Raw genomic sequence first — 23185 nt, 5'->3', positions numbered from 1 at the left:
GGAAGTCAGGGTCCGGGCAGGACCGCTGAACTTTTATGGTGAGAGCGGCATGTCAGCTCTTCCAACTGCCCTCTGTCACGCTGACACGCTGATCTCAGCGGCGAATCAGAGCCGTGGGGGAAGCTGGCATGTCAGCGCAGACGGGGGCAGCAGAGGGTCTTAGTCAGCACCAGCATCCAGGAGTTTTTGCAGGATTTTTTTTCAGTATTCGCTCCATAAGACGCACACACTTTCTCCCCCACTTTTTAGGGGAGAAAAAGTGCGTCTTATGGTGTGAAAAATACGGTAGATGGAATGAATGGGTGGTGCTAAAGTGATGGTGTGCTAGATTTGGAGTCATACTTCTTTTCTTTGCATCATGTGCATTTTCAGTAGGATCCACAATTTTGAAAAAGTAGATGTAGTGGCAGGTTGGCACGTACAGGTAAGTACAACTGCCTCCCTGGGGATGGTTGCTGAATGTTTGCATCATGTTATTTGCAGAGAATTTGCAAATCGATCGGTTATTGATTGACTGTTTGCAGCAATCACATCATGCAAGCACGGCCCAAATGGAAAATAAATATTTGTACAAATAGAAGTCACAAAGTATTTGCAGTTTAACTGACAGCAAGCCAGTATTCAACAACAGAAACATGGTGTTTTTGGGATGTGTTTCTGAAAACGCAAGTGTACCCATGCATTTTTCAGGTGGGTCTGTGATCTAAGCAATGACCACTTCCCACCTGATTCTTGAGCAGATTAGTGGAAGCATTAGACTGGCGCAGATGGAAAAATGTTTAATGGTTCGGTAAAATATCGCTAATTGTGATGCATTCACAATTTTGCCAGGGGCGTCTTTTCCTCCTGTCTGGTCAATGGTTTTCTGCTCATAGTCCACCGCACTTACTCTGATTAGCAATCCATGCTTAATTAGGCCTTTTGTCACAGAGTACATATCTAGTCAAACTGACAATGAAATCAGTCATCAGACCAATGGTTCCCAGAGTCGCCAGCTTTAAATCCAGCAGAGCACAGCTGGGATAATGGTGTATGTCAAAATGTATCACCATTCCTGGGTTTTAAATATATTTTCAAAAAATTATTAGTGTCAGTGTATATAAAATATTAATTCTGCAGCCTATAGTGATTGCAGAGAATTGTGTTCTTGCATCTATATGGCATCTGTGAGACGATGGTCCTATCCTGTTTCAGCATACCATGTTTACGGAAGAAGTCAACCAAACATTGGTTTGCCAAGTTTGGTGTGAAAGTACTTCACTGGTTTGCACAAACTAGTACTTGGGCAAAGAGAGACAATACTGTAAAGTGACCCTTTAGTCAGGGCCGGCTCTACCATTACGTAGCTACCTAGGGTCCCCAGAATCTGGGGAGTGGCCTGAGTCTGACTCTTACGTAATTAAGGATGACTCTGATGGAGGCTTGCTTGTTGAACATAATGAAATTGGTAGGTGAACTTCTAAGACGCCACCTCCACATTTTCGCCTAAGGTTCTGGAAAGTCATCTATGTGTGGGTTGTGGTAAGTAAGCTGAAGTTTTTTCCTAGGGAACCAAAAACCTTGCACTGCCCCTGCCTTTAGGCAGTCAGGTTGGTTGTAACTGCATACACAGGCCTACAGCAGCTATTTGTTGAAAGAATGGTTGAGCACTTTAATAAATATCTGAATAACTTCTGTTAGATCAGTCTGACATCCCATTCCTATTAGAGCATTGCAGGTTACTATAATTGCACAAGTTGCAATTCTTACAGAATATGTGCCCATCATAAGAAAATCTTACCTTATACTGTAGATAGCTTTCCTCATCTCATAGAAATTGTGTCAGAAGGCGGGATAACATGCGCAGCTATGTCTTCTGTTTCTGCTCAGATTTTAACTCTTTCTCCCATGTATTATTCATTTGAAGAAAAAATTACTTTATTTTTTAATAAACTGTAAAAAGAGCACTCATCACAATGTCATTATATTAGTCATGTATATATATATATATATATATATATATGTATACAGTATATGTATACAGTATATAAGCGGGTCTCGCTCTTGCAGGGGAGGGCAGAAGATTTGACAGCCACCATCCCCCACCAGCCGCCGTAAGGGGACGCACGAGATGCGTGCGCGTCGCCTTACAACGGGGCTCCCCGCCGCCTCGCCGAGGTTCGCCCGCGGGCCCCGCCGCCTTGCCGCCCCCCCCCCTAACCCTGTCCATCTCCCTGAAGCGGAGACGGACAGGGTTCCCGTCCCCCCGCTGACAGGAAACTGAGACGTGCGTGCGTGTGAGATAAACATTCAAAACTCTTCATAACTTTGTTGACTCATTTTTTGGTACAGTACTATAGATATCTGCAGGTTTCATATCCCCTTTTTTCCTAGGCATGTTGAATGACAAGATCAGTGCTACTGAAAGGCTAGGGCAGGTCAGACCAACATCTGGAGAGCCACAGGTTGGCCATGCAAGGACTATGGAATAAGAATTTGTTACATGGTTTATACATGGGGGTGGGCATGGGGTAGAGAAGTATACAACTTACCACCCCTAAATATCAATAAAAAGGCCTGAGACAAACAAGTGGCATCCCTTCTGTCACCATCTTGTCATGTAAAAGTGGTACTTTACCCACAGTTGTTGGCCTCATAGCCCCTGAATCCCTTCTACTATGATAGATTTGCCTTTGACTGTATTGTTAGTATCTGAGTTAATTTTCCTTGTAATGCTTATTCATCTGTTTGGGTTAAGATTTATTGAAAATAATTTTAAAAGCAGACGGTCTAAGTAAAAAGTAAAATAAAGACTAGTCATTGTTATACAGTTATCATTGCTGAAAAATATATACAGGAAATGGCCAAAAGCAGCATTTATCTGAGGAACGTGCATCAGTAGGGATGTAAAGGTCATGTAACAGTGAACTCTGAGCAGCTAGAATGGTTTACATGCTAATTGCTTTTGCTTTTAAATAAATAATAGTATTTTCTAAAGAGGCAGGAAATCATGTGCATTTTGCCAGCAAGGAACATGTGATGTCAATTGATTTGTAATATATTAAAAAAAAAAAAAAAGTAAAATGTCAAGTCATTGCGGTAGCACTTGTTAGTTCACTGGAAAATGATGATAATAAATGAATCATTTGGTAATGTCAGGACAGTTTTTTGGCTTGTCTACGTAGGAGTTTGGTTAGCACAACAGTGTCTTCGTCAGCTGAATATTGTTACAGTAAATTATGGTTAATTTAGTCATTGAGTTCTTTTCATGTTAATAATATTAGCAGTGTTTAATCAAAGTATTTTAAATCATTACTGATTGGAATTGATTTCACTGTTTTAAAACCCTTTTCTGGAATGTGGAATTATTTATGATAAATCAACAGGACATTGGGATTAATTCAGTAAGTCCTGCCGATTAGCTAAAATCCCCAAATGTGCAAGCCCTGAAACTGCGGTAGCTTTCTGGACAATGCGACCACAGTTTCAGTGCCGTTGGGCAGTGGCGATGGGGCCGCGACATGGTATTGCGGAGGGTACAGTCCATTACACACATCCACTGCATGGGAGCACTTCGCACTTTAGCAAAGCACTCTCAGAATAATAGCAAGCAACAGTAATTGCAAAACTTTGCAATCCCATCATTGGGAGGGATCCAACATGGGGACATCTGAAAAATCAGAGTGTCTCCTGCAGAAACTAGGAAAATAGGCAAGTACAATAGTAAGAACACTTCATACTGGCACATTTATTACCAAATATTGCTGCTATTAACCCCGAACACTGCGGCTGATTCGCGAGTTGCGTATCATCACGACAAAGGGGGTCGAACACTTTTCAGCTAAATTGGTCCTGCGAAGGGTGCGAGTTAAAGTTAATTCGGGTGCCATTTTCGGCGTTAAAACGGCACCCTTTGGGGTTAATAGGACCGGCCGCCTAGGTGGATTCTCCAATAAAAAAACACTTCTATATGCATATTGCCATCTACTGTAACAGTAAAGTGTATACTATTGAAGCTTGCAGGCAGGGATTTCCTACTTCTATGTTTGCCTGTTATTTATTGCGCCATTTTGTCTTATCACTGTTGGTTCAAATCATAGTTGCCTACTTATTTGTTACCAAGCCCTGCCCCCATGGCAGTCAAAGGAGGCAATCACCACCTGTATCTATAATAATCACTAGCTTAAGTACAATCTAGTAGAGAGTCACTATGGGCTTTATTCGAGTTCACTCTTTCAGACAAAATCCTTCTTAGATGGACAAAACCATGTGCACTGCAGGGGGGCAGATGTAACTTGTGCAGATCTAATTAGATTTGGGTGGGCACAAAAAGAGCTTTTTCCAATCGCACAGGTAGCTGGATAGTTGTATATATTGCCAGGGGCGGATCCAGGACAAAATGACAGGGGGGGCACCATGATAAAAGAGGGTTTAGGTGGGGGAGGGGCGGTGTTAGTGGTGCCAGTGTACATGCTAAGAGAGCGGCATGGGATTGAAAATAGGCCCTGGCATTTAAAATACGCAGACCCACCATGACGACAAAAGCGAAGGATGTAGTTGTGTGCGCGCCGAAGGCGCGCTCCGGAAATGGGGATGTGGCCACTCAACAGGGGGGCGTGTCCTTAAGTGTAGTGTACAACACCATATACAACTTCTACACATTATGCAACAAAATACTAGACTCCATTATACTTGCCCCTTACACATGATGCCAAATGGAATGAGCTAAAATTCACATAATGCCACACGGATTGAGCCAAAATTCACATAATGCCACACGGATTAAGACAAAATTCACATAATGCCACACGGATTGAGACAATTTCACATAATGACACACGGATTGAGACAAAATTCACATAATGCCACATGGATTGAGCCAAAATTCACATAATGCCACACGGATTGAGCCAGAATTCACATAATGCCACACAGATTAAGCCAAAATTCACAATGCGCTTCATAAACAGGGACATTGTTCACCAAAGGCGTGCATTAAACATTTACACCATAATGTCCATTACACGTTAAGTTAAACGCCATTATGTCCATTATGTATTATGCCAAACACCATAATGCCTATTAAAAATTATGCTACATAAGTGCAGCTTATCTACATGCTCATTGCCAAGGGTTCCATGTTCGTTGCCATGTGGGATTACATGCTCATTGCCAAGGGGGAATACATGCTTGCGGTAAATGGGGGACAGCCGCCGCCAGGCAGAAGTGATAGCCACTGACAGTGGCAGAGCCTGGCTGTATTCAGATCACTGCAGGTCCCGGCTATTTGGAATAATACCCCTTTCGCACCAGAAAATGCATTCCCAGGTTGGCCCCTTTTACACCAGCCTAGTCCCTGCATTTTCTGGTGTGAGGGGGAGAGAAAACCACCCCTCCCCTCTTTAACCAGTTATCTCATTTAACCGGCTATATCTCTGGTACCAACTGACCCATTTACATGAGACAAGTATCATATTGAAGAACTTTTGAGTGAGCTTTGAATGATGTTGGTCCAGTGAAACTGGAACGTTTGGTTCCAGAGTAATATGCCCTCAAAGAACATGAACAGCCATGATATTACATTTCAAAAATAAAAAAAATCGGTTTACATGCAATATCTCTGGAACTGATTGACCAATATGGACCAGCCTGGTATCATATTGAGGGCCCAGCGATTTGAAATTGAATGAGATCAACCACAAGCTTCTGTGATGCCAGGTGGCAGCCGTCGGAACCGGGTGGGGGTCGGAATTAACGGGTCCCATATTATCCTATGGGGAAAAACGTTATAGATTTGCCAGGCGATATCTCCGGTTCCCGGGGGGCTAGAGACACGGGGCTGGGCTCGTTGGAAAGCCCTGGTCCTCAGCTACAAAATAAATGACAGGGGGGGCACGTGCCCGGGTGCCCCCCCCCTGAATCCGCCAGTGTATATTGCGTACCCCTTTATTTGATTATATACTCTCTGAGTATTTATGTTGGGGTGTGCTGCCACTGAGACAGGAATTGAACACAATTTGAAGAGGAAAGAAAAGACTGTCATGGGTGTGGCGCACTCAAGGTAGAGAATTGTTAGTCATAAAAATTAACTTTTAATATTCATTTTAAAATGGCGACATATAAAACACAACATACATGGGTAGAAATGGGGATAAGAGTAAAAAGGAAAAATAAAAGGAAATTTTTCCTGCTTAGTGAACCCCGCTATCCCTTAAATCACTGGTTGATCTTTATCGATTGATTATAGTGCACGTTTCGTATCTTTTATTATTCTCACTGTGGAGTAAGTATGTGCATGCACTAATATCACAATCCTTATTAGTTCGTGAGATATGTGAGTCCCCTTGAAATTAGATCACACCTAATAGATGCGTTTTTTTAAAATCTCCTAGTGTGTATCCAGTGTTTCACTATAAATTGGTTACACCTCTCATTTGTTGTGATACTTTTTTAGATAACAAATAAATAGTGTTACTGCAGGTCTACACAGAAACCTCATCAACACAGGAATTGCCTTACTGTATACTGAGTGCGTTAAATCGCATTAAAGACGCATGGGTTTATAGGTTCACACAATCCTCAATTATGTCAGGTATCCACACTCAGTGGATTATTAGTGTGACCTGATGTGTCCTTGGTGGGATCATCTGGTGTGTACATACAAGGACAAATAAATTGGGGGTAGATGTGACGATTTATCACTTGTTAAATGAAAAACTGTCTTGTCTCTGCAGGCCTGTGGGGGAGCATATTAGAAAAAAGGAGAATTGGTGTATAAGCGATAATCCAACCATACATGTTATGTATATACTATAGAGCAGGGTTCATTGCGTGCAATCGCCCGCTCCTATAGATAAGGGACACACAGCACTGGTATAAGTGCTTTTTTTTAGGTTGCTGATATTGCCTAATGTATGTCAGTACAGAGCATGTATGTACTATAGAGCCAGGTTTGCTTATTTGCGATTGCCCGCTACTATAGAAAAAGACACATAGCACTGATATAAGTGCTTTATAGGCTGGAATTGCCTGGTGCGTGTCTATTAGTACAAATTGATACAGTATCCTAATTGGTATGACTTTGTTGGTTTATAACACGGTGGTTTATAACAATAAATTGTTGCCAAATGTCTTCAAAAAGGATACATATATTTTATTTTAGAAATACTGCTTATACGTTTTTCGAAGTAGAGTCGCTCCTAACAGTAAAAACTGCTATAGATTATACCCTGAGGGTACTTATCCCAGATGTACTGAGGGCTAGTCAAGCTAAATCGCTTGATTTTGCACACATAATGTCCCTTACACATGATGCTGCACACATAATGCCGCTTACACATGATGCTGCACACCGTAATGCCCCTTACACATTAAGCCACACATTATGCATAATGCCCCCACATACCGCCACTTGTAGCGTCCCTTAAGCAATGCCCCCAAAAGTGCCACTTACTGTAAATTTTTATATGAGCCTTCGCTGCTGCTGCAGGGAGAGATGGAGAGCGGTGCAGCTGCTTCTATGGGGAGAGGAGCAGAGCACAGCGCAGAGCAGGCTCCCACTCCCCTCCTGGTGTCCCCTCTGGTGTCCGAGTGGACATTTGAAATATTGTGCGCGCTGTTGTTGTGCGTGACATCGGGGGAGCATGCCGGGTGCCGGCACCACATGATTAAGGGGGAGGCTGAGGTGAAAGCGGAAAGAAGAATTGGAGTGGAAGCCTCAAGGGTGACACTCATTGACAGCTGGGCAGAGAGCTGCCCGGCTGTATTCAGAGCACTGCAGGTCACGGCTGTTTGAAATAATACCCCTTTCACAACAGAAAATTCAGGGATTTACCCGGGAATATGGTCCCAGGATCATGCAGGGACATTCCCAGGCTGACACCTTATACACCAGCCTAGTCCCTGCATTTTCTGGTGTGAGGGGGAGAGACAACCACTCCCCTCTCCCTACCCCCCTTTAACCAACCAGCTATATCTTCGGAACCAACTGACCCATTTACATGAGACCAGTATCATATTGAAGAACTTTTGAGTTGGCTTCGAATGATTTTGGTCCCATGAAACTGGGCTGTTTGGTTCTAGAGAAATCTGCCCTCAAAGAACATAAACAGTCATGAAATTACATTTAAGAAATGAAAAAAATAAATAAACGGTTTAACCTCAATATCCCTGGAACCAATTAACCCATATGGATCCAGCCTGGTATCAGATTGAAGGCCCAGCGATTTGGGTTCGACTGAGATCAACCTCGAGCTTCAGTGATGCTGAAGGGGGAACTGGCAGCCGTTGAACTGGGTGGGGGTCGGAATTAGCGGGTCCCATGTCCTGTGCACCCCCGGACCACCCCCTAGATTCGCCTATGATTGCATAATACAATGAAATATACAATAATACTGTCATCCCCTGCTCTCATTTGTGTCGCTGCTGACAGTGAATATGTTAATATAGACAATGATGTCAGCAGAGTGACAGTTGGACAGAGGTACTGGCCTGTAGGAAAACTTTGTTTACAACCCTGTGCATTGTTTTCTGAGGGGAGATGTGTGACATGGGATGGCATTGTCAGATGTAGTTATGATATGATATGCTGCATTGTGAGTTTATAATGTCACAATAGGTGCAACACTATTGCACCTGAAAGTGAGTTCTGATAAATGCCTTTTAGCTCAGCAGGCTGGGACGAGATGTACCCAGCTTTGAAAAGTGATAAAATGGAGAGTGATAAACCACCAACCAATCAGCTCCTACCTGTCAGCTGATTGGCTGGTAGTTCATCATGTGAGGAAGAATTACTTCACAGAAAGAGTAGCAGATAAGTGGAATAGCCTTCCATCAGAGGTGGTAGAGCAAATACAGTAGTACAATTTAAACATGCTTGGGATAAGCATATTGATATCCTTACAAAAAAATAAGGATCAAATATGGTTTGAGGTAACATGTTTAAAAAAGGGGCAGACTAGATGGACCAAGTGGTTCTTATCTGCTGTCAAATTCTATCTATCACTCTCCATTTTATCACTTTTCAAGCTTAGTACATGTCGCCCTGTGTTTGAAAATTGGCTGGCACTGGTTAGTTGGTACTTCATCTCTGTCCACTTTAAAACTGGGTACACACTAGATCAGGGGAAGGCAATGTGTTTGAAAAATGTCAGGTAGGAGCTGATTGTTTGGCTGTTTATCACTCTCCATTTTATCACTTTTGAAGCTTAGAGAATCTGGCCTAGAGTCCCTTATTCTGGTTGACTCGCAAACATGTCGCCCGCCAAATGCCGATCCACCCCCCCCCCCCCTTGTACGCTGGGTTTGTTCGTACGGCGGCTTGATGACTCTCAGGTTTCTTAGGTTGGCGTTCACACTAAACAGGAACTGGGCAGACAGCTTATCTTTCTCCATTCTTAGTAAATAGACCCTTATGTATATAAACCCCTATTTGATAAATGTTCTTTATAATATAAATTTTTCTCATTAATGTAGACAGTTATCCTAGCAAGTGAAATACTGTTCACAGACTAAATGTAATATAAGAAACATTCACATATAATCTGAGAATATTTATGGTGATTAACATTTCAAGGAATCTGAAAATACTCTAATAACTTTTTGAAAATGGTTTGATAAGTGAACTTTGAACCTAAAAATATATGTAATGGTACTTCTGGTAAGTGAGAATGAAATCAAATACCACTGCATATCCTCGGCACTTGTGACTCACTATATCTCTCCTGCTACATGAAATATTACAGCTGTGCAGCTAATGTTCTGGTTGCAGAAACAAAAATATATGTATTATGCTACAGTCCCTGTTAAAAACAAAGTAAGATGTAACGTACATGCTTGTGGGCTGTGGTTGGTGCTATCATTCCCTATAAATCAGCATTAAAAGGAAATTGATTACTTTTAGTGTTGTCAAATCACCCCCTCAGGTCCTGGTGCCTTTAGGCAACTGCCTAATCGAAGAACTAGCCAGCAGTGCTGCCAACTACCATGATCACTGCCCCTAGTTTCACGAATGATAATGATAAAATTGCTATTTGAGGGTCACATCAACAAACCTTTTGGTTTCAGACAGAAAAAATACACAAGGTGCAATATAATCGCTGGCTTATTATTTGTTGAACGAGATATCGCTCAGCGACCATGTCGCACCATGCTCCATTTTTTCAGTAGCTTTTCGCTGGCTGCGGGAGAGTGCTCCATGTGAGTTATTGTCCTGTAAAAACACAGGCAATACGGTCGCTCAGCCACCATCTAGCCAGCAATACTGGCTTATATAGCCCTGTGTGTACAGGGCTTAAAAGAAATGTTTATGTTGCAGTTCGATTTACAGCATTCCTCAGTGAAACGTAATTTGCTCACCTGTGTACCTTTTAACTGACGTCACCTATGAATCATCTGAACTATTGCCTATTTAAGGCAGATTTGCATTATTAGGTGCTTCAGTGTATACTATAAATACTTTGTGAGTCCTCCTGTTATTTAAGTCATTTCATCACATATCCTAATCTGTTCGATGTACCTGCTATGCTAACACTTGGCTACCTTTAGTAAGTTACTTTACATTGCTATGCCTTCTGGACCTACTGTATGTCCAGGTGTGCTGCAGCCATTCCTGCTACAGAAATGCACCACATCATTTTTTTTCTTTTGCCCCAATATCAGTGGTACTAATGATAATAGGGCTGACATGAACAGAAGGAAGGAAGAATAAACCAAATTGTTTAGTAAGCATTGGCCAGGGACAACATTTCTAAGGGGAAAATTAAGTTTTTGTCAATTAAAAACAATCAGATACGAGTTATCACTTATCTAAAACAGAATCTGATTGATCCTTATGGTAACAAATCTGCTTTTTATTTTGCAAAGCTTAAGTAAATCTTTCCCCCCAACTCCAAATCCTTACAGTAAAAAATGTATAAAAATCTTTTAATCAAGAGTTTATATGAATCCCAATAATAAGGTTAAGGGAACAATTCTCTAGGCCTATGCTTATTAATTTGGCTTTCTGGATTTGTTTACACCCTCTTTAGTACCTGGGCCTTGTGGCTGTGTCATGTGCAGGCCAGACTGCAGTGACATTGTAGCAATGTGTTCTAATTCTGTCTGCAAACAACATTTACATCATCTATTGCCTGCATGCATCCATAAAGATCTGTGGCTAATCCAACAGCAGCTCCTACCTACATTGAGTAAGGGGGCTGCCACTACATAACGAAGCTAACAGGCACCAGAATGGGCACCTGTGCAGAAGCAGTGGCGTGGCTGCGTATGCTCAAACCTTGGCTTATATGGACTGCATCAGCTGCAGCCCATAGATTCTGTTTTGGGCTGAAGAAAAGGCAAGGAGTGGCTTCCTCTAGGGAATCCCTTTAGAGTCTGTGACTGACAGGTAGGACATCCAATAGAAAGTCCCTGCCAATCACAGTGAATCCAGCGCAGTCATGGACTGCATCAGAATCAGAATGCTTTATTGGCCAGGTATACACCCATATACTAGGTATTTGATTAGCACCCACCATTCATTCCACCAGAATCTGAGCTGCAAAATCCAAAAATCACTCCTTCCCTTCTGAGTCCTGCCATGCACCCAACTGGTATTTTTTGGTCACATATGAGGCATTGCCATACTCGGGAGAAATTGGGGCACAGATTTTGGGGTGCTTTTTTTCCTTCATACCTTATGAAAATGAAAAATTTTGAGCCAGAACTGCATTTTTGTGTAAAAAATGTAATTTTTCATTTGCACAGTCCAGTTGTATCAAAATTGGTGAAACCCCTGGGGGTTTGAAATGTACACTATACCCCTAGTTGAATTCCCTGAGGGGTGTAGTTTGCAAAATGGGGTCACTTGTGGGGGGGTTCCACTGTATTGGTGCTTCGGGGGTCTTGCTAATGCGACATAGCACCCACCAACATTCCACCAGAATCTGTGCTGCAAAATCCAAAAATCACTCCTTCCCTTCTGAGTCCTGCCATGCACCCAAATGGTATTTTTTGGTTACATATGAGGCATTGCCAAACTCGGGAGAAATTGGGGCACAGATTTTGGGGTGCTTTGTCTCCTTCATTCCTTGTGAAAATGAAAAATTTTGAGCCAGAACTGCATTTTTGTGTAAAAAAATTTAATTTTTCATTTTCACAGCCCAGTTGTACCACAATTGGTGAAACCCCTGGGGGTTTGAAATGTACACTATACCCCTAGATGAATTCCCTGAGGGGTGTAGTTTGCAAAATGGGGTCACTTGTGGGGGGGTTCCACTGTATTGGTGCTTCGGGGGTCTTGCTAAAGCAACATAGCACCCACCCACCATTCATTCCACCAGAATGTGTGCTGCTAAATCCAAATATCACTCCTTCCCTTCTGAGTCCTGCCATGCACCCAAATGGTATTTTTTGGTCACATATGAGGCATTGCCGTACTCGGGAGAAATTGGGGCACAGATTTTGGGGTGCTTTGTCTCCTTCATTCCTTGTGAAAATGAAAAATTTTGAGCCAGAACTGCATTTTTGTGTAAAAAAAATGTAATTTTTCATTTTCACAGCCCAGTTGTACCACAATTGGTGAAACCCCTGGGGGTTTGAAATGTACACTATACCCCTAGATGAATTCCCTGAGGGGTGTAGTTTGCAAAATTGGGTCACTTGTGGGGGGGTTCCTAACTTTTAGCATCTTATGGTTCCTAGAAACCTACATGGTGCCTAAAAAATAATCTCATAAAAAGGAGGCTCCAAAATCAAGTAGGTGCTCCTTCTATTATGAAGCCTGTGGTTTGGTCAACGTGCACACTAGGGCCACATATAGGATATTTATGAAAACAAAAGAATTGGGGGAATCAATTTTTCGTCACATTTCTCTAGTAAAATCTACTGTGTTCCTTAGAAAAATGTATTAAAATTGAAAATCTGCAAAAAAAATGAAATTTTGAAATTTCACCTACACTTTGTTTTAATTCCTGTGAAACACCTAAAGGGTTAACAAACTTCCAAAATGCTGTTTTGAATACTGTGAGGGGTGCAGTTTTTGAAATGGCATCATTTATGGGGGTGTCTCACATACAAGTCCCTCAAAGTCACATCAGAACTGAACTGGTCCCTAAAAAAATCAGTGTTTGAAATTTTCTTGAAAATTTGAGAATTTGCTATTCATATTTTAAGCCTCCTAGTGTCCAAAAAAATTAAAAGGAGGTTGAAATAATGATGGAAACATAAAGTAGACATATGGTCTATGTTAGTTATTAACTATTTTGAGTGGTATGATTATTTGTCTCACAAGCAGAAAATTTAACATTTTGCAAATTGCAAAATTTTCAATTTTTTTACGACATTTTGGTATTTTTCACAAAAAAACACAGACTGTATCGACCAAAATTTACCACTAACTTGAAGTACAATGTGTCACGAGAAAACAATCTCAAAATCACTGGGATAAGTAAAAGCAAAAAAAAGTTATCCCTACTTAAGTGATACCTGTCAGATTTGAAAAAAAGGGCTCTGTCAGGAAGGCAAAAACAGGCTGCGGCGGGAAGGGGTTAAGGGGCTCCACAGCTATGAGCATGGAATTCCATTGGAATCTGTGTTTCACCGAGAGAAACATACTTTATTGAATTAAAATCTCCCCAACTTAATCCCTCTTTTTTGTGTAGGAGGTGTGGGGATACTGGTTCATACAAGGGCATAACTACCATAGGTGTAGGTGGTGCAGCTGCTTTGGGGTCCATAGCTGAAGGGGATCCAGCTTCTCTGTTTAAGTTACATGTGCTACAGTGCATCTGGAAAGTATTCACAGCTTTTCACTTTTTCCACATTTTGTTATGTTAGTCTTATTCCAAAATGGAATAAATAATTTTTCCCCTCAAAACTCTAGACACAATAATTTTTGTTAATTTCTGGCTCAGACAAAATGGCTGGCTCCGAACTTCTTCCATTTATGGATGATGGAGGCCACTGTGCTCATTGGGACCTTCAAAGCAGCAGATATTTTTCTGTACTCTTCCGATTTGTGCCTCAAGACAATCCTGTCTACAGACAATTCCTTTGAATTCATGCTTGGTTTGTGCTCTGACATGCACTGTCAAACATCATGGCAATTACTAAAGTACATGTGATTTCTTAGGTTTTTTTTTTATTTTAATAACTGCAAAAATCTCCCCAAAAACTTTTTTTGTGTTGTCATTATGCGGTATCATGTGTAAAATTTTGACAAAAAAAAATAATTATTTATTGGAATAAGATTGTATCATAACAATGGCCCTTATTCTGGTTGGTGTGGTAATGTCCGCGTGCGTTCGTGCCGCCGATGTTTTGTTTCTGCGCATGTGCAGAGGCGTCTCTGCGCATGTGCGAACGGAACGCACGTCCAAATTCCTCATGAAATGTGTACACTACGAACAGGGGGTGGAGAGGGGAGTGAAGGGCTGTTTGGGCTCATTACCATATGTTTACACCCCGCGTTTCATGGGCGTTCCCATGAAAACGCTGGGCGTACGTATGGTAATGCGGCCGTGACGCACGTGTAGGGGGCGGACGTATGACATTGCTGGATGTCAGCTGCCTGTCCAGATCCCTGCTTTTGCACGGAGAAATGCCCGTGTGGTCTGAGGTTGCGGGAGCTGGCGGACCACTCGGTCCTGCATTCGATGGTCTGCGACCATCGAATGATGGGGGAGGTTCCAAGAGATGGAGGAGGTGTATCCGTGAGAAATCCACTCGTGCTCCGTGCGGTCAGCGGCTTACCGCATTCTGAGTGAGCGATCCGTACGAAAGGCGGGGTTTAGGACGCACGATCCTGCCCGCATATTCGGCTCCGTCCGCACCGACCAGAATAAGGCCCAATATGTGGAAAAAGTGAAGCGCTGCGAGTACTCGCTGGATGCACTGTATATACATGTATCACCATTGGTTGGTTACAAACTATTGCTATGGGGTCTACAAATATCTAGTTACGCTCTTGGTTGCATACAGTTTTTTTGCCTATGCAGAGACCCTTCACATCATTATGCGCTCTATGTGCATAATGTGATGCAGACTCTGTGCATCATTATACACAGGTAACAAATGTAGTTTTTGGCATGCCTTTTTCATTTTCACATACTGTAGAAACAAATTGTGTACAACATACAGTAAGTTAGAATGTGTAGGAAAGGGACATAAGGAACAAAATCCTAGCACATTAAGGCAATGTACATGACCTATTTGTTTTAAAATCTATGGTAGCAAAGAACCCACAATACTCTGAAAAACAAATAACAATGTTTAACAAGTGATATGATCTGAACTGAATTTAACCTTATGTTACATTGTAAGGCTTAAGGTGCGTACACACGGATAGATTTGGGCAACAATTCAATGTCTTTAACAATTTCCTCTGAACTCCTGCACAAACGATTTGGTGTCAAATGATGAACAATTAAGTTAATGATTACACATGAACAATTGATCTTTAATGATGGTGGAGGGAGAGGGAGCCAGTCAATCAGCCTTACCAAATCGTTCATCGTGCATACACATGAAACGATTGGTACACATCGCTAATGATTGGTCGTTGATCTTTCTGCATACAGGAAAGATCAGCGACCTCTACCAACGACCGGCGAGTATGCACATCGTCCGATATATCGTTCATATACACGGAACGATTTGAGCGATTGTTTGTTTCAGTCCTTCGGGAACGCCCAGATCTTTTGCCAAATCTTTCCGTGTGTACGCACCATTATTAAATAGGGTTGTGTCTAGGTCCAGTTGCAGTTGCCCTCACAGCGTTTTTTTATTCATACTTCTCTACTTTTTATTTCTCCTCTCCCGGAGAAGCCAGCAGAATGTCAGGGGGAGGGAGAGGAGGCACCAAGCCCCGCCCCCACGGCAGGCAAAGGAGGCAATTTGTGGGTCGTGGTCTGGGAGAGGAGTTAAATGACGCAAAATGACAGGATAAGCGTAATTTTAGCCCTGCCCCTCGTCGTGGACCTGTGAAAATCAGTATTTAGTACAGCGGGGAACGGAGTGCGGGGGCAGCATGGCCAATGCGGGAAACTTGCCCACCTTCCCGGGAGCCTGGGAGGAGGACCCAATTTTATGGAGCCTCCAGGCCATTCCGGGAGGGTAGGCAAGCCTGTTTTTATTTTATCTCTAATTTCCTTAGCAGTAGGTTATTAAATTTGATTTCAGCTGGATTGTACCCTCATAAGCTCTCTTCGCTAGCCACACTATTATATTGATATATATTGAGGTATACACCCAGTCATGATGGGAAATGTCAGAATACAGAATGGGTTCTAGCCACTAGCTATTCAAAAGCCTTGGCTGTAATCCTTCACTTAAGCTATTGCTAATAATTATACAGATGTTCTACTGAATCAGCAAACACTCAAAAATATCAAGAAGGAAAAGTCGGTCCTGTAACGCTTCATATTTCTGCTGATAGAAATGCTTCCTGAACTGTCAGTCACCCATCTCCATCATCAGGATCCTGCTGGTGCATCGTTCTGTATAAACAGTCACATGTTCAGATACACATAACCATTAATACTATTTCTCTGTATGAAGAACAATTGTGAGTATCACATACAGTAACTTTGTATGGTAATGTGCTGCTTTATGCACACATACAGTACATACTGTACATTGTGGGATTTAGAATTTCTCTAGTACTGTACATATTATCTGTATATAGCTATATATACTAAGAAGATAGTTACTCTCATAGGAATTCATGTACATAATTAACATATAATGAATCTGCTGGCCCAGTAGGTAAAACAATTAAAAATATCAGTGTTCTTGTGCTATATTCCCGATTGTATGATTCCATTTCCACAGAGGGCGAGATGAGGAAACGCAATCTCCTTCATGATTATAGAAAGACTTCAGGCATCACTCTAACTAGAATCAACAAGGCACTGGAGGTGAAAACGAAACTTTTAAACAACACTGAGAGCTGTGCCAAAAGATGTAGTCGTAACAAAGGATTTATTTGCAAGTAAGTAACCCAAGTTTCTGCAACAAGGAAGCCATTGCTTGACAATCTAGACTGATCCACCATGATCTAAGTGGTAAGTGGATTAGTCACATTACTATGGCCCTCATTCTTGTTAACAAACTCCATTGTACGTTTGTACGGGAAGTTCGATGGCGAAGATCTGCGCATGCACATATTCACATATGCGCATGTGCAGGGCTTCACTGCTGACGCCCTCTGAGACTTGCCTAGTCTCCGAGGTGCTCACACTGGGAGGGGGGGCATACTGGGCGTACCCACGAATACGTTGGGTGCGCCCAGGAAATCGCTGTGCATCCCCATGCCTTCCGGAGGTCAGCAGATGTCAGCTGCCCACACTGTTCTCAGAGCAGGGCACCGCTAATCTAAGTCACAAGAGAGTCACTTAGATTAGTGAGCGCTACACAAATCATTCGGCGATCATCAAATGATTTTGGGCCCCCACGCAAGGCTGCGAATGGATGATCAGGATGATCTCAAGGATGATCAGTGTAAACAGGATGCAACCGAGCTCAATTTTAAATTTCATAGCCAAGGCTGTAAATACTAATGTACATGTGATTTCTTAGTTTTTTTAATTTTTAATAAATTAGCCAAAAATCTCCCAAAACACTTTTTTCATATTGTCATTATGGGGTATTGTGTGTAGAATTTTTACTGAAAAAAAAAAATATTATTGGAATAAGACTGTAATATAAAAATATGAAACAATAAGTGACTTAGATTACCATGGACTACAGGCATAATTTCGATGGTCGTCGACCATCGAATGATTTCGGGCCCCCTCGCAAGGCTGCTAATGGACGTTCATGCGAAACATCCATTTGCATTGATGGGGGGGGATCGGCAAGTAGCGGAGGTCGGGTGATACATGGCTGCTTTGCGAGACAACCAGAACCATGGTCTATGTGTGTCTGCAGATTTTATATAGTTACAATTTTGGTAATAAATGTGGGTTTTATAACAGTCATCTGGGAAAACACATGTACTGTAGAAATTGCGTCAAATCTTAAGCAGGGAATTTGTCATAAATTTCATCACTTTTGTCTGGTAATTGTTGCTTTTTATTTTCAGAAATGACTTATCATTAATTCATACAGTATCACTAACAAACGCTAGTATTTATTGTTTCAGAGGGAGCTCTTAAACAACTTCTCAAGAACATGAAATTTCATATCTCCCACCTGTTTTTGGTTTTATGAATTTTAGTATCTAGACAAAGTTTAGTACATCATGTTCTGTATAGACTTTTAGAAAATGTTGTTTTGCATAATATCATATCATAAAACTGTTCCAACATAATATATTGATTTATTTGTACTTTTGTTGAGAATAAATAGCCAGGCTGCATATTTTGAACTCACTGGGCCTACCTCCCAACATTAGACTGCCTTGTAGAGGGACATTGATTTTCGGAGGTGTGACCTAGTGGTAAGGGGGAGTAGCCTATTCCTGCAAGGCCACGCCCCATTTTCGCCGCTGTGGTAGCAAGGCTAGTGGCTCTGTGTGCTGCTGGCTGTGTCCCCAGTGCCTCGGGCTGCAGGAATAGATGCTGTGCAACTGCCCCCCTGCCGCGGGACACTGCCAGCCCCAGGCGGGTCCCAAAAAAACAGGACGTTCCCGCAAAAAGCGGGACAGTTCGGAGGTATGGATTTTTCCGGAGGAGCAGGATGCTGGCTGAACTTTGATGTTTGTTTAAAGTGGCAATAATTTACAAGGCAAAACAATGCTGGCATTGCACAGCTCTGGCAAACACCCTGACTCAGGAGCAGATGTATTAAACCTGGTGCAGTGATAAAGTGGAAGATAATAATGCAGTAGCCAGTCAACTACTAACTGTGATTTTTCAAAATGAACTTAGAATTTGACTATTAGTAGCTGATTGGCTGCTGCTTTATCACCTTCCATTTTATCAGGCTTAATATCGCTACCTATTTATTACATATGTCCCCATAGAATGGAGTGTTATTCACCTTTGACATGATAGTTTCAGGTCACAGACCTAATCTCACATTAATCTGTGCTAAAATTTTGGGCAACAATGGGTTATAGTTATTTGTCCGTTGCTTGCTGTTTAATGAGGAGGTCTCAGAAGTTCTTTTACAATGTACAGTATGTGACAACATTTATTTTTAACTTGTTTACCATATGTACTGTATGTGTCTGCCGGCATTTTGCCCCACATTTCACCAGTTCAATAGTTTGTAAAATGAGAAATAATATGTATTTTGTAACTAAATTATGATTAATGCTGTTTCATGAAACATGTCAGAGGCCTTTGATAAAATAAATGTACCCTTATACAGTTAACTATGTAATGAGTCAGTTCACATTCTTTTACCGCTGTCGGCATATTTAATTGGAGCACAAAAGTTTTTAGTTTGAATGTAGCATTAAATAGAAATCCACGTTTAATGTTAATAAATGCATTATTCTCTCCAGGGCGTTTTCTTTTGATAAAAACACAAAGAGATGCCACTGTTTCTCTTTTACAAGCTTGTCAACAGGAGTAAAGAGGAAATTTGATCAAGCATTTGATCTTTTTGAAAAGAAAGGTAACATTTATTTTTATAAAATGCCTTAAACAAAAGAAATGTGTTTAATGTGGTTGCATGTGCAGTGTTTCTCTACTTATGTACTTACAGTGCCCTTTGGCTAATTTCAGTATTTTAAGTATTTTTTTCAAAACCCAGTGTGCATGCAAAAGAAACTTTTATAGACATTTAATTAAATACAAGTACTTATTTAATTATAATAAAGCAATGATTGTTGATAGTAATTATTTCCATGTGTTGTTTACATGTAAAATGAAAATAAAATAATAATACTGTTGCTCAATACCAGTATTAATATTATCATGAATACATTGGTAAAACATAACATTGCGCATTTGCTAATTATTTAGATTTTAATTATTTCATTGGGTTATGCACACGGATTCAGTATGAAATCCCGACGGTCAAAATCCCGACATGGTCAAAATCCCGAATGGGACATAATACCGACAAGGACAAAATCCAGACAAGGACAAAATTCCGACATTTAAAATACCGACATGGACAAAATCCCGACATTTAAAATCCCGACATGGTCAAAATACCGACATATAGAATGTGCAGGTGAAACTGTCAACATGATTTTGGGTCGACAGGTCGCGAGGTCGACATGGGTTTTTTCACTGTTTTTCTACCCGAATGTCGACACAGTTGACATGGACACAGTTGGAGGTGAACCGCAGCCCTTCGCATTGCTCGCTTTGCTCGCAATGCTTCGGGCACGGAGCCTTGCTGCGCTCGGCACAGTATTTTATTCTCCCACCATGCCCTAGTGGATGGTAGGGCATGAAATACCGCCTGTCGGCACATGTCGGATCAAAAAACTGTGAAAAAACCCATGTTGACCTCGCGATCTGTCGACCCGTCGACCCAAAGTCATGTTTACAGTTTCACCTGTACATTCTATATGTCGGTATTTTGACCTTGTCGGTATTATGACCCAATAGGGATTTTGACCCTGTCGGGATTTTGACCGCCGGGATTTTGACTGCATCCCATGCACACACATATGTGTATGGATTGATACATTAACTTGGGACTTTTCACAAACACAACATAAAAAAACACATGGGATTCTCACTGTTGGTCCCAGTAGAGGAGCACAAACAGCATTCATATTGTTAGCAGACCATAAATGTAGGGCCAGTGCAAGGTTTTTTGGCAACCTAGGCAAAACATCAGCTTATTGCTCCCACCGCACACACCAATAACGACGTTCCACAACCTCAGGTGAAAGTGTCGTCTTAGAAGTTCAACGACATGCATTACATTTAACAAGGATGCCTCTCTTAGAGTCATCATTCACTTTGTAATAGTCAGGCAGGGACACCTCCCAGATTCTAGATACAATTCCGTCTCAAATTTATGGGGCCTTATTCTAGTTCACTCTTTCTGAAGAAATCCTTCTTAAATGGACAAAACCATGTGCACTGCAGGTGGAGCAGATGTTACTTGTGCAGAGAGAATTAGATTTGGGTGGGGTTTTACTTCAAAGTGAGATCTATATTGCAGTGTAAAAATAAAGCAGTCAGTATTTACCCTGCACAGAAACAAAATAACTCACCCAAATCTAATTCTCTCTGCACAAGTAACATCTGCCCCACCTGCAGTGCACATGGTTTTGTCCATCTAAGAAGGATTTTGTCAGAAATAGTGAACCAGAATAAGACCCATGGTCACATTGTTGCATTCTGCGCTCAATAGGAATGCCATATGTACTTCTGAAAAAGAATGAATGATCCATATAATGGGCCTGATTCCAAATTGGACAGATCCCTGCGCATGGGCTCAAGTGAGAGAATATTGCACACAGCCCATGTGCAGAGGCTAATTTACATATTTTTAGGTATGGTAACCTGTCCAAATCTGTATTTTCATGCAATTGGCCATTTTGGACAGCAACTGTATGAATGAACCTCTTGGTGCCTGCTAGAGGATTGCAAAGTTATTAAAATGTATATACTAGAGGGCAAAGCAGCTGTACTTCCTGTACTAAAGAGTACATTTACTAAGATGGAAGTTTTGAAGATGGGTTGTTGCTCATTGCAACCACCAGATTCTATTTATTATCTTCTAGAAGGTGCAAAATAAATAAGTAGAATCTGATTGGTTGATGGGAAACTTCAATTGAACTCCCAACTTAGAAAATTTAGTGTGATTGCAGATATAGAGAGACAGTAGGTGTGAATCTGTGAGCTACTGCCTCTCTATACATAGAATGAGCAACATTGCCAGGTGATGTCACCGGTTGGTTCCATACTCGCGACATTCACATGTGCATGAGTGCATGAACGGAGCTGGTATAACATGCAGAGGGAGTAGTACCAGCTGGGGGTAAAACACACTATAGCAAAGGGTGGGGTTTGAATGTTTGATAGAGATTCTGGTGATGTACTGTAGGTACTGTAGTTCAATAAGTGGAGTGCAGCAGGGAGAAGTCTTGGAGGTGGGAGTAAGAATTGGCTAACACAGAGAAGAAGGAGTGTAATTCATATTGAAGTGAATGAGAGGAAGCTTACCTAACTTAGAGGCAAGAGGCAAACTTTACAAAGCGGTAGAGTTGCTGAGAGGATTGAATGTAAGGATGAGAATATTGAATTAGGGGTAGAGGGGTTGTAGAGTGGTGTACAGTGGTTACAGAGGAAGGTACGTCTCAATACAGCATTTAAGACAGATTGCAAATAGGAAAGGCTAACAAAGGGAAGACCAAACAGTATGGAGGTTGCATTAATTAATGCAGAAGTTAAGAGAATGGATAAGTAACTTCAACCGTGAGAAAAGTGTGTAGTCTAGAAAGTTTTAAAAGAGGAAGTTACGGTGCCCATACATGGTGCAATGGGTGTCATCCAATGCGCGCTCCCATGGGAATCCCATCGCACAGCACATAAAGTTTGTGCAACCCATGCATTTTTTTAACTAGCTTCGGATCTCATCGCATGCGATGCAATCTAGTTCAAAACACATGGAGATATTGTACCATGTATGGGCACCTTTAAAGTGCACCTGAAGGGACTGGATGTGGGAATGAAGGTCTGGGGGCTGAGTCAATTATGATACCAAGTTAACAGGCTTGGCAGAGGGTGATGTCAAGCATGAGGGAGACTAGAGATGAGGTAAAGAAACTAGGAAAAGAAGATAATGAGCTCCATTTTAAATGTATTAAGTATTTGGTAGCATTTGGACATCCCTGTAGAGATTGCAGAGAGACAGATACAGGGGATAATAAAGCAGAGATCAGTGGAGAAAGGATAGATCATTTGTATAATTTATAATAAATTTACTGTAGTAGTGGAACGCATATGCAGCATATTAGTTCACTGAGAGAACATGTACTACTGTAGAGAAAATCAGAGCGTAGGGTGCAGATCCTTGGGTGACCCCAGTAGATAGAAAGTAAATATAATTTCCTTAGCAAATACTGTAATATCAATCTCCTTCTTGGCACATCTTGGTGTGTTCCATGCAAAGATTAAAGGGAATGCAGATTTTTATGAATTAGTGCCTGTTACTACACATTCTTTCAAGAAAATAACTAGAATTTTCAAAATAATAAATACAGTATGTGTTTTCTATAGAATTTCATAGTATAAACAGTGGTGGCTGCTGCCTGTGAACTGTAGCTCAGGCCAAATATAGCAGAAGGGACAGGTTACATCTCCAATAT

The 23185-nt window shown here is 41.4% G+C and overlaps 1 protein-coding gene across 1 annotated transcript in view; it reads left to right on the top strand.

The window, feature by feature from the left end:
• HGF (hepatocyte growth factor) overlaps nucleotides 1-23185 on the top strand; it is a 132075-nt gene that overhangs the window by 7939 nt on the left and 100951 nt on the right. The window contains exons 2-3 of the mRNA XM_083183069.1: nucleotides 16789-16948; nucleotides 19409-19521. Of these exons, the coding sequence (XP_083039195.1) occupies nucleotides 16789-16948; nucleotides 19409-19521 (273 nt within the window). The remainder of the gene's footprint in view (nucleotides 1-16788; nucleotides 16949-19408; nucleotides 19522-23185) is intronic.

Source organism: Crinia signifera, chromosome 4 (genome assembly GCF_055691185.1).
Source record: "Crinia signifera chromosome 4, ASM5569118v1, whole genome shotgun sequence".
NCBI classification, from domain to species: domain Eukaryota; kingdom Metazoa; phylum Chordata; class Amphibia; order Anura; family Myobatrachidae; genus Crinia; species Crinia signifera.
Note: the sequence above shows the minus strand (reverse complement) of the source record. Positions and strands in the feature narration are given on the sequence as shown.